Source organism: Lissotriton helveticus, chromosome 5_1 (assembly GCF_964261635.1).
Source record: "Lissotriton helveticus chromosome 5_1, aLisHel1.1, whole genome shotgun sequence".
NCBI classification, from domain to species: Eukaryota; Metazoa; Chordata; class Amphibia; order Caudata; family Salamandridae; genus Lissotriton; species Lissotriton helveticus.
In genome coordinates this window covers 661,071,607-661,084,874 of record NC_136065.1, presented here as the reverse complement: position 1 = coordinate 661,084,874, position 13,268 = coordinate 661,071,607, and the positions used below count along the sequence as shown (strand labels likewise).

Below are 13,268 nucleotides of genomic sequence, written 5' to 3'. Positions count from 1 at the left end.
GCTCAACTTTGTATGACTTTCTTCCTCAAAATAAGTAACCCCCCCCCCCCCCGTTATACAGAATTTAGCAGACTCTGAGTAGAATGCAGTCCACTGTTGTATGGAGAGCATCTTTGTCTCTATTGCTAATCTTGGCCGCATGCCAGTCTGTGCTGAAGAACCAACCTACATCTAGAACAAACTTTATTAAAAGAATCGTATATGTGGCAGAATGTTGCTTTCCTCAGATTATATCTGATTTACATGTTTTTTAAAACTTTCCTATTACAGGTTGGCCCATTGTTAAACACCATGATTAAGGGGCGTTATGATGATGAGGAGTTGAGCTAACCGGATTACTGACTTGTGTAACTATTATGGCTGCCACAACCTCAGTCGCGGATTGTTTCTTCGTTTGAGGAACCTTGTGAAGGAGTTACTGGATCAATTGAAGATGTGCACCAATACTGTACTCAGTTACCAATAAAAGACTTGATGGAGTGCCTGGTTTTCCAACTTCAAGTGATCTAAAGAAAAGCAACTGGCCTTTCTCCTTGATTTTTCGTCTGTTAGACTCAAGGCTGAAGATGCAAAGTTAATTGACACTCCAAAGAGTTTGTGGGCCTTTTACTGCTTCCATACAAGGGCTCAGATTCTGGCAATCTGAATGAATGTTTTTATGTTTAATTTAAGTGAGACGTTTTAATTCATTTATTGATCCTTTTCTGTTTGAAATCCAGCTATGTTTTTTTTTTTTACTGTTCCATATTTTTTAACCAGTTTACTTTATACCTGAAAGTGATAGAACCGCTTATGGCCATTAGTTAATCTAAAGTAGGCTAGACTGCCTTCTAAACATGATTATCGCTTTGGCTGTTTGTGGGTTAGTTGGTGTCGATACCTTCGAGAAAATGGTTGGAATTGTAGTGAAAGCATAGGGTGGTTGAAATAAAGATTGCTGCACCCCAATCTTTCCTACCCTTTGACATGTAGCCTGCAACTCAGTAGAACTTTTTGGGTATAGCATATACCAAGAGAGGAGGTGGGAGGGCGGTCGACTAGAAACATTTTTACACCTGGAACATGTTGAAGCACAAGACTGTAATGCGTGTGTATGTGCCAGAGCTCATACAATATGCGCATATTCTACATATAAAAAAGCGCTTCTGATCTGCTCATCTCCTCGGGAAGGTCTGTTCCTGTTTTTTGTATTTGTAGAGCCGATGCAGGGATGGGCCTTTTTGGATAAGAAATGTGTCTGGAAAATCTTAAAGAAAATATTTTGACACCGACCACGGTTGTCTTTGACACAAGCCTGAAGATCACAAAGCAGTAGAGTACGCAGGGCTGTCAATAGAGAAAGTGGTTGGCACCCATTAGCTATGCATTGGTAAAAACATAATTTTAATGTCATGAGCTGTGCTATGCGTGCCCTACGTCATTTTCACATTGAGGGTGAATTTGTTTTGTATTGCAGCATGATATGGTGTAAACAGTGCCTCACACTTCCAGCCTTGATTATATACTCATGCCTGCTTAAGGAAATGCCTGGAGTGTAAAGCGTAGGCGGCATTTCTCTCCATAGGGCTGTCCTTGCCTTTGAACCTGTGGGATAAAGATACAAGGAGGAAGTGTCAACGACTTGCAATACTGTGCAATTATTTTAAATGTTGCTCTACAATGAATTTCTATTTATTTTTCTCAAGGCTCTGTTTACTTTTGTGACTCGCTAGAGAACCTTTTTTAAGTAATGCCTCATAAAAAAAACAAAGTATTAAAACACATGCATGATTTTTTTAAATAGCATTAATATGCCTGAGACGTGTGTTTATTTTACACCTCGTGTCTGAATCTGGTATTGGCATAAGATAAATACTAAATATAGTAGCATTTTGGTGGTTCGAAATGTGTTCTGTGAAAATAAAAATTGCTATGTGCGGATTCTGCTAGCCCAGAGTGCACGGAAGCAAATCCCTTTGGCGATCTTTTACAATGCAGGTTACACCTCCCCTATCTGTATAATGCCAACCTTGTTCCCCTTTAAAAGGAGGACATACCAGTATGGGGATGTGGCTTCTTGCAGGGTGGGTGAGAGCTTGAGGTGGATTTCAACCTGCTTTGTTATTCAAACCCGATCTTTCTCCAATCTCTCATTTCTGTTATGCGTGGTAATGCATCACTGTCTGTGATGGATACGCAGAAGACACATTATTGTTAACCTACAGGTACCTACTATTAGTGTTCAGACGTGTGTACAATCTAGATTCTGCCTTTTCGATGGGTATTTGCCTGAGATTAAGTTTAGCCATTCTTCTCAATATCAATTGATAAATTTTCTTCCCTGAATTTAACTATTCTCTTATTCTACAACATACTTGGTCAGTACTCCCACTTTGTGTTCTTCATGCCGAGACCTTAACAGTTGTTTGTGTACTGAAGCTACTTCAGATGTCAGTCTTTTGTATTGTTCAAGTTTTTGTTGCTCTTTCATTTTTCTCTGGCTGCTTATGCGGATCTTCTTAGATTGGGAATTTTACATCTACGTTTTTAGGTTAATAATCTGTGATGCAATTATTTTGGTTTAACTTTCTTCAGTTATGAAACGTATTATTTATTAAAGTTTTTTAATCCATGTAGGTGCATACAGTATGTTCTTCAGAGACTGATAGTGTTTTTTGCAAGTATGCAGTTAATCTTTTATTTTCCTTGGACACCAAATACAGGAGCTAGAAAATAATGTTACTGCAGAATTGGAATTCATGCCCTGAGCAGATGAAAGGTTTGAATGCAAAAAAAGCTATTAGCTTTGTCAGCTAACCATGCTTTTTTGCGCTTTGAAAAAGATGAACTTGTGTTTAAAAATGTTTACTTCTATGATGTACACAAGTGGCAACGTTTTAAAATGAAATATAGTTTGATTAGATGTCAAGAAGCGCAAACGTGCCAACTTATTTGTTTTTTATTTAAACACGGAAACCTTGTGTTCTGAGGAACTTGCATTTAAATTAGCACAACACATGATCTTCCTCTGGATAATTGTTTGCACCTTCATTGTTTTTGTCCCTCTTAATTATGGTGAGGTGTCAGACCACATTTGTTGTAATGTTGACTTTGATTGTAATTCTAACAACGGTAGAGGACTAAGAAAGTCCGATACTTTCGCATTGTATTTATCACATTTAAATATTTTCTACACAAGTTTATTGTACAAAGTTTTAATGAACACAATGAACTTTTAATAAGATGTTACTAAATCTGTTTCTGAGCCACCTGAGTTTAATGGGCGCCTCATAAACTGCATGAGAATTTTAGATGCAAACGCCTCTTTTGATAGACTCCCCTTTGGATTGCGAACGTTCGAACATAATCAAGACCGTTTGTAACTTTGATATGTGATAACGACTATTTTATTTCTTCTTTTTTTTACATTTGCAGTTTCAAATGAAGGCCCTTTAACAATTGGATTCAAAATGTGCGTTGACTCCTGTATAAATACTGGTTAATGTTATTAAATATGTAAATAAGTAATGATGTAATTATTGCTAGATATAACCGTGGGTGTCAAAACCGAAATAGAACAGTGGTCATAGTTTGTACTGGTGGGGCCCTTAAACACTTGTAGGTTTTTTGCTGGTATTTTTAATATCACTACTACAGGTACAGGCTTCTTTATTGAAGTGGGCCAGTTGTTCCCCAGATCTCTCGGTGCAAACAGTGCCTCAGTGAATCATTCCACCAAGACCTAGATAGACCTAGATAGCTAAGCGTGGACACTGACAAGGCTAGCACCTGTTAATTTGTGGAACAGCTTTAGGCTAGGGCCCCTTCCTCTTGGTAATTCACTCACATGTGCCTCACAAACATTAAACCACACAGATCACTTGTATGGCTAAGACCCAGAACCTCATCCACATATTCAGGACTGATGGAGGGCTCGCTGTCATCCGCAAGACTAGTTTGTCCTGCATCCTACATGAATTCTCACTATTCATGTTATTCAAGATCTTTACATTTCTCTCTCTCAGCATCTCAATATCCAACCCGATGTACAACAGGTCGCAAAAAGGGCTTCACCCAAGAAATTTCAGACATCAACACATCTGTCTCATTTCAACTCACATTTCGCATTGATTTAAAATGTCAGGCTCCCTGGAGACTGAAACACTAAGAACATGAATGAATCCCTCCAATTCCCTCAACACCCTGGGTGTCAAGTGACACCTCTGACTTTATCGTAACTTCTCATCCTAATTCTAGTGCATGTTGCTGAAGTTGTAGACTGACAGTCTCACCATTGTATACTCCGTTAATGCTTAACACCAGTGTACTAAAGTATTTTTAACTATAATTTGCTCAGTGCAGGATACACTAGTGGGCGATTGTGTGCTTTACAAATAACTTAACACCAAGTCCATCGAAAAGAAAAAAAGAAACTTACTGCTCCCTGCAAGAACACATGAAGCTCTCCCACACAAGCCTACATCAGATGTGAATGGTCTCCTTTACATACACAACACCAACATAAAAACTGTGTGCACGTCAGTGCACCATTGACATGATCATCCACAATTTAAGGAATGGTACATCAGTACACTGGTGTTTTTGACCCAATTCAGAGCTCTGCTATTTACGCACTATAAAAATACAACATACATGGTACTCCCAAGAGCTTTCCAAGAACAGCTGCCCTGTATATGGAGAAGAAATGTGAGGCTGTCTGGTGCTTTGGACCATGTTCATAATTCAAAACACTGCTCTAAATTTAGATCCCTCATCAGTACAGTCAAAGCCATCTCCTGCAAGACACTCATCAGTGAGGCAACCAATAGAAGTAAAACACACTACCAGCTGGATAATCCCAGTCAGTCCCCTACTCTCGTCTGTTGACATGCTACATCATTAATCAGTTGCTTTTAGGGAAGATGTATAATCCCATAACACACATTCACAACATTAAACCAAACCATAGTGCCTCCAGTACACATTACCCCCTCCTTATGTGGGCTGTCTGTGACCTCTTCATGCACACTAAACACACCAACATCCACACCTTTCTCAAGACCATCACCTACAAAATCAACATTCAGATTTGCTTTCATCCCCCTCTTCATTATGGACAATATGTACCTCAGTTAAGAAATGTGCTAGAAACTCTCAAAAGAGGACGAATGAACGAATCCTCAACTTTCTTTAAAAGGCCATCTTGGGTCCAGGCAGTCTTGCCAGATGACACCCCAGCCTCAACCTACCTTTCTTTGATAAAATTACTAAAGCAATCACCAGTTAATACAAGAACAAAAACAATATACAGGGCTACCTTTTTAGGATTCAGGTAACACTGATGCTGCCACTCTTCAGGTATGTGAACACCCTTCTCGAGTAGAACGACCCTTCCCTCTTCATCATACTTGATCTTTTCCCCTACTTCAATGCATTAGATTATCAAGCACTTATCTACCCACGTGAAATCAATTTGGGCAACTTTGACACAGTCCTTCCATTGTTAATCTCTCTCCTCATTATATGCTACCAACTTGTCCAGTTGAATTCCTCAAGATCCCATGAACTTGCAGTCTCCTGTACAATGCCCCAGCATTCCTTCCTGGCATCTTCCTCAACCTCTACTTGCCAAAAGTAGCTTCAAACTACATCAATACGATTCTCTAACTCAGAACTCTATCTCCCTTTTCAGCAACTATTTTCTCTCCTCCAGTTCATTCAAAACTATCTACTAAGTGCCTACCTAATGCTCATCATGACTAGGACAGAATTTGTTCTCTTCTCCAAAATCACCAAATCACCTCCGATTCAAGCCTTTCTGTAGTAGGGGATCTCTGTGTATAGTCATAATCTAGTGAATAGTCCCGCCCATGTGCCTGGACCCCGGAGCAATCACAAATAATCTCTTACGGTGTTGAAAAATGCAGAACTGCACAGACACTTAAGAGAGAATTAAAGACAGATAATGCAGCCTATATCCACAGGCTACACTGTCCAGTACTTCAACTAGAAATTCCACCAAAAATCCACAAACAGCAAAGCCTGTCCAGATTTCCCTTGCTTTAACAGCAAAACCCCTCTGGAATGATAGAGAGGAAGACATGGAGAAGACAAGCCCCCTAGGCTGCCATTATGTGGCTCAAAACAGGATATTGTGCCTTTCAGAGAACTTTCCAGAACTTCACAGAATCCCAGAATGCACTGCATGTCCCTTTTACTTTCAGTTCTTTTTTCTGTCTCCTGCAAGCAGGACCCTGGAGCATTGAGCTCTCCCTTTTCAAGGGTTTATTGGTGATTTTTTTTTTCACTTTTTCAAAGTTATTTGGTGCTTCTCTGAAGTACTTTGGTGGTTTTTCTTCCTGTTTGTCTTTTGGTGCACTCTTTGATGGTCAATATGTGCATTATTCGACAAATGCCCTGAGTGCTCCAGGAAGAAGGCCAAGTCCGACCCACACGAGGTGTGTATCCTCTGCCTTCCTTCATCTCGTGTCCCAGAGGAGTGTGACATCTGCCAGGGTTTCTCTAGCAGGACCCTGAGGGATAGGATGAAGATCAGGCTTCAGGGCCTGGAGGCCAGAAGACTGAAGACGCAAGGTGTGGAGTTCTGGACTTTTTGGTTCCGTCCAGAGGTGTCAGGGAAAACACCCGAAGACCCCGGAGTTCAACCTGTCTCGGTGCACAAACAAACAGAAACACGGGCTTCTCGATGGTGGCGTCAAAGACCAAAGGTTTATTACTGCAGGGACACAGAAGTCACAGAAACTGCACACGGGCAGTGTCTAGGAGCCTGTTCAATTTGTACAAAGAGGGTTGTTCCTTATATACTAAATATTCTGCTCGGGGCAAATTCTTTACATGTTACCACAGTTCTAAACATTCGTGTCTTAAACAATAAATATTTGGCGTTGCACAGGAATTGTCAACAGTATCTGATGTCAAAACATTACGAATGAGGGGTTCCCACTATTCCATCATAATCCCATGTCAATTTCTCATTCAAGACCCGGACCGCCTCATCGTAAATTTCGTTACCTCCCCCTAATAAAGGCCCAGAAGGAAAGGAGCAGAGCCAGGTGCAGAAGATAGAAAGACAGGATAAGAGATGTTTGTGGGTCGTAAATGGGCATGGTTACCAGCTTCGGCCGCCTAATCATGATCAGGCCAACGAACACAAGAACCAGTATAGCAGGACTGGCCTCAGGCTGGGGAGTCAGCTCTTGCCGAGTCATGCTGCCACAGCGTTGCTGGCCTAAGGTGCACGTGTCCCTCGCAAGGTGAATCGCCGGTTAAAGCCTACGTGTCCTTTAATGAAAAAGAGGTCATTGCGCGTCCATTGACTATGTGAGGGCAAGGAATACAAAATGGCTTCCGTGTTCTAAGATGGATGCCACGGGTAGAACAGAAATGTGTTTGTAACTGGAGTGCTCTTGCTCGTAGCATGGCGAAAACACCAGGATATACTAAATGGATCATTTGCGGTTCACTGATACCAAAATTATGTATTTACGACAATGTTACAAACACGAATAAAATCGTCACGGAACCTCAGACCCTCCTTTTGCCCTTACATAGGCAATTACTCAGTCTATGTCAGAGTCAGAGTCTAATTCTATGCTCATTAGGTCAGTGACATGTTGTTGCACCATCATCTTGTCTCGTACCTTTTCTCCAAATGCAGGTGGTTTTCTGAAACAGGTTGCAGCACAGAGACTACACAAAGCGGGACCACATTGGATGATAAGGCAGCACGAGAACAGAAATACTAGGATGGCACCAATGACCATCAGAACCTTCCATCCCCACGCTGATACCAGAGTCCAAAACCACTCCATGAAGGACCAGTTTCCCTTATCTACGTGTATAGAGTCGGAAATCTTGTGTAGCTTAGAGATCGCTTCATAGACTGTTGGAGCATTATTTGTAATAAAGACACAGCAGCTCGATTGGATCATTCTGCATACCCCACCTCGATCTGCAAGTATTACGTCTAGAACCATTCGGTTCTGTAACGTCATGAGACGATCCGCCTGAAGCTCAGCTGTTAAGTTACTAAGGGCACCAGCAGTTTCTGTAATAGTAGATTCAACTACCCGTGTTAGTTGACGTAGATTTCTACTATTGGCCATAGGCCCCCAAAACGGAAGGAAACCTTTGAAGAAGTCTCCAGCTTCCTGACCAGCGGTATCTTCCTTGCTGAAGACACCTCTTGCTACTCTGGTCTTGTGATAATCTGAAGAAGCAGTGTATGTCGGAGGTAACAATCGAGCAATATAACATGAACCTGAAAAGTCAGCAGGCAGCCATGTATATGCTCTGTCCTGACAGATGAAGTAAGTACCCCTAGCAGTAAGGAAGGCAGGGGAGGAGTTAGACGGAAATACGTAAGTCTCAACGCACTCACTCCTCCCTAGCTGAGCTCTCAGATTTCTCCCATTTCCTTGCAAACAGACCTGACCTCGGTGAGGCACGACCCAAACTGAAGTGGAGCTTTTACGCTTGCTTTCTCCCAAACTAAGTCGATACTCGGTAGAGTTCCAACTCAAATACACCCGTAATTCATCTCTAGGGTAAGATGGAGTATTATTGACGTCTTTAATCATGTCAATAATTCCCTGGACTAAAGCTTTGTTGGCTGAGTTGTATTTAGTGGACCGTGGTGGACGCGGAGGATAGGTCTCAAGGGCATATGAAAAAATGGTCTGAAAGGCCTGAAATGATCCATTGTAGCTAAAAGGCAAGACTAGATAGGGAATGCCTTTATCCATAGTGTGAGGTATCAAGCCGCACACCCAGCAGTCTGTAGTATTAACTACCAGTTGGTGTTGATGCAAGAGCTGTACAAATGTATTGTTAATAAATTCTGAGCGTCGAGCTTGTTCGTGTTCAGGAAATGAGTGAAAAGAATGCATAGAAGAAACCGTAGAAGTAGTAGGATCAAGGGGAGATACTGTAGTTACCGGCATGAAAATCAAATGCACACCAAAGATGATTCCACCCACCAACGTTATCAAAACGATTAAAAACGTAACTGCACATTGCATTAGAAAGCATTTGCTGTGAAGTATTCGGTACAGTCTATTTCTGCGAACGTAAATTACATTCTTTCTTTGCAGCTCAGGAAGCTCCATCTTCTACGACCGTTCGCGACCACTGATGATGTGTACGTAGATGAAAATGCCTCTATCAGCCCTGGGAGTTCCCAGAACTAACAGAAAGATCGACCTTGTGTCTGACCCCCGCAGATTCAACTAGGCACACAGCCACGACCCTACGGCTACCCAGACGGCAAGGCAATTTTAAAACAAAAAGAAACAATACAAAGTATTAGCAAACTTCCTGGCTGGAGGCAATGTATAGAAAATTCAAATCTGAAAATAGGCAGTTTCCTGCTTTATTTGTCCATATTGCGAGGTCGCAAGTTGTGGAGAAGTGTGGCTCAGTGGTTAGAGGCGGCAGACCCGGAATCTGAGATCGACCGTGGACCAGGGTTCGATTCCCCGCCTAGGCGGGTCTCGGGCTCATAATCTCGGGCTCATAAAATTCCACGGTCTTGACAATTCTTGCTCCGGTGCCTACTCGACTCACGGGGTCACACTCTGCGACTCTGGGCAATAGCTTGCTTAATCTCCACATTGGCCCCTTGCGGCGGGATGCCTGGCTTTCACCTTGTGGATACCCTGCCGGGGTTTCTCACAGGGGAATACCAGGACGGGTTCCCTAAGCAAGCGCGGAGATGCCCCAGGGTAAGTCCTGCGCTATATAAGTTTCATACATTTACATTTACATTTACATCTCAGTTTTGCAGGAGCTGTCTGATCTGGAAACAATGTATTTTCAGCTGACGTTGCAATGTTCACGTTCGCAGATGGCAAATGTTCAGGGTTCAAAAGAGCAGTTTCAGGAGGAGAGTCAGAATTTGGTGAATCCGTGATCAGTTCTGCATCGCTGAAAGGTATGAACCTGGGGACTTGTTCCGTTTCAGAGGCACCGATTCCTTTCTTTACCCAGTTGTCGTAAGGAAGTGGCAGAGGCACACGTTTGACATGTGTCGTATGGATCCAGTTCTTCCTTCCGGCCACACGAATAGCAGTTCTCGTTGCTAGTAGGACTTGAAAAGGGCCAATGAATCTGGGCTGAAGATTTTTCGTTCTTGCAAAATTTCTAATGACCACCTGGTCACCTGGTTTCAGCTGATGGCCTGGACTCTCCGGTGGCTTTGGCAATGCATCGAAAACCTGTTGGTGAATAAGACTCAATTTAGCAGTCAAGTCGAAAAGGTAATCAATTAACATTGGGTATTCCAGCTGCTTGAATTCTTTTGGTCTAGGTACCCCCCAAACATTTGCAGGGCGACCAAAAACTATTTCATATGGACTAAGCCCTACTCTAGAATGTACAGTTGCTCTTGTTGATAGCAAAGCCAAAGGCAATGCGTCTGGCCAGGACAAACCCGTGGATGCTTGTATCTTAGCAAGTTTCAGTTTAAGGGTGCCATTGTAACCCTCGACTAAACCCGCGGACTGGGGATGATTCGCACTATGAAACTTCTGTCTAATCCCTAGACCGGCACACACACTCTGCATAACTTTCCCTACGAACTCACTTCCGTTATCTGACCATACAATCCGTGGCATTCCGTATCTGGGGAAGTATTCTTTAAGAAGAATTTTGGCAGTGGATAAGGCAGTATTGTCCTTTAGCGGGTATGCTTCGATCCATCTGGAGAAAGCACAAACTACCACTAGGACGTATTTCAGGTTATTACAACGATCCATGTGAATGAAGTCTAGCTGGATCACTTCGAAGGGGCAGGAAGGAGGAGCGAAGTGACCTGCAGGTGTGGGGATTCCCTTGCCAGGATTATGCATCAAGCATACCATACAATTTCTCACCACTCTCTCTGCACACTTACAAATCCCATCATTCTTCCAGACCGGAGCCAACATCTTACAAATCCCTTTTGAACTGATGTGTGCTGTTCCATGTGCCATCGTTACTACTGCAAGCACATACGCATCAGGCAACATCCAACGCTGTTGTTCCGACAAGTCAATCCAACACCCACTCGAGTCCAATTTACCCGTGCTCTCTCTCCATGCAAGTTTTTCCTCCTCAGTCGCCTCTTTCTGAATTTCCTTCACGCTTTCCACTGTGTCCTCACACATTCCAGACTCAGAAATCCATCTTGCAGACGTTTCAACATACATTCTACTCATCATATTTCTAGCTGTCTGTTTTGCAGTCTCATCGGCAAAAGCATTCCCACGACCAACATCATCCGTGATTGCTTTATGAGCACTGCATTTCACAATCGCAACTTCAGTCGGCAAGGTTAGAGATTCCAACAAGTCATTAACTAGCTGGCCATGTTGAATCTTAGTCCCATGGGACGTAATGAAACCTCTCTCTTTCCACAAACGGCCAAAACTATGGGCCACGCCGAACGCGTACTGACTATCTGTGAACACATTCACTCTCTTTCCCTTAGCTAAAACGCACGCTCTTGTCAGCGCGATCAATTCTGCAGCCTGGGCAGAATTCTGACTCACTCTTGCAGTCTCCACAATCGTACTCAAAGTCGTTACTGCATAAGCAGCAGTCACATCACCATTCTCTAATTTGAAGCAAGACCCGTCAACATACAACGTTCCATCTGGATCTGATAACGGAGTGTCTTTTAGATCAATTCGTCCTTTTGTTTCTTCCTCAGTTTTAAAACAACAGTCGTGTGGTTCGGAATCACTCGACTCTTGGCTAGTCGGCAACAATGTTGCTGGATTCAATACATTGCCTCTTTTGATCTGAATATGACTAGCTAACAGTGTCAGTTCATAACCTGATAATCTAGCACTGGTAAGGTGCTGCGTCTTGGTTCGGTTCATGAGTGTATCTACAGCATGAGGAACCATAACCACTAGCATGTTGTTCATTACTAAACCAGCGGATTGTCGAATGGAGGCTGCAGCTGCGGCTGTAGCTCTCAAGCAACTAGGCAATGCTCTGGCTACCGGATCTAACGTTGATGAAAAATACGCACAAGGGCGTTGTTTATCACCAAATTTCTGTGTCAACACACTCAACGCGCAACCTTCTCTCTCATGGACATAGAGCGTGAATGGCTTACTGTAGTCGGGTGTACCCAATACAGGTGCTGAACACAGTGCATTTCGTAACTCAGAAAAACTCTGCTGACATTCTGCAGACCATGGTACCGGACTCGGAACATTTTTCCCAGTCAAGGCTACCAAGGGTTTTGCTAAAAGAGAAAAATTTGGGATCCATTGCCTACAATATGAGGTAATACCTAAAAAGGCACGTACTTCTCTCTGCGTGCTAGGAACATTCATCTGTGTAATTGCCTTTATTCTCTCTGGGGTCAACTTCCTTCCCTCCTTTGACAAGAGATGACCTAGGTAGGTCACTTCTTGGCAGCAGTATTGCATTTTTGAAGGTGACACCTTGTGATTCAAATTTGACAAATGATGCAATAAAGAAATCGTAGCTGTTTTGCAAGTTTCCCTGTCATCAGCAGCCACTAGAAGATCATCAACATATTGTATTAAAGCAGAACCAGGAGGAAGTACGAAGGAATCTAACTGGCTTTTTAATGCTTGACTGTAAATGGATGGGCTTTCACAATAGCCTTGTGGAGCGCGTTTAAACCTGAAGCTTCGTCCTCCTAGAGAGAAACCGAAGATATCTCTGCTTTCTTCGGCTATCGGGATGCTGAAAAAGGCATTTTTCAAGTCGACAACCGAAAACCATGCTGCTGTAGCAGGAATCAACGTTAACAATGCAGTAATGTCTGGAACCACAGGAAACTGTGGAATCACAATTTTATTAACCTCTCTAAGATCAATTACAAACCTATATACTGGAGGTTTTGTTGGGTCAGTTCGTTTCAAAATAGGCAGTACAGGACTATTACAGACATTACCTCTAGTTTCTTCTATAACGTCTTTCTCAATCAGATCATGCACTATCAGTAGGAGCGCACGCTCACCTTCACTAGAGATTCTGTATTGTGGAATTCGTGGAAGTTTGACATTTGCTTTCAAAGTTACTATATAGGGTGGAATTTCCAATAGACCTACATCATTAGGACCAGTCGCCCAAAGAGTATCAGGGAGTGAACGCAGCTCTGGTGGGAGCGCATCCATCGACAAGTACATCGGAGAGATTATTCTTTTACCCAACGTAAGCTGTACTCCCTCTGGAGAACAGTATAATGTCGCATATAGGCGTTTTAACAAGTCTAAACCAAGCAGATTTTCGTTACAACCTGTCGT

At 42.6% G+C, this 13,268-nt stretch overlaps 1 protein-coding gene across 2 annotated transcripts in view; it reads left to right on the top strand.

Moving 5' to 3' along the window:
* The window catches only part of HIF1AN (hypoxia inducible factor 1 subunit alpha inhibitor), a 182,060-nt gene extending 178,553 nt beyond the window's left edge, over nucleotides 1–3,507 (top strand). The window contains exon 8 of one of the 2 annotated variants that reach the window (XR_013594767.1): nucleotides 271–948. Coding sequence is in view for 1 of the 2 variants with exons in the window: in XM_078643060.1 (XP_078499186.1) it covers nucleotides 271–330 (60 nt within the window). In the remaining variant the exon portion in view is untranslated. Of the gene's footprint in view, nucleotides 1–270 lie in introns of both variants that reach the window. The other variant, XM_078643060.1, reaches the window with a different exon arrangement.
* The last annotated feature ends 9,761 nt before the right edge of the window (nucleotides 3,508–13,268 follow it).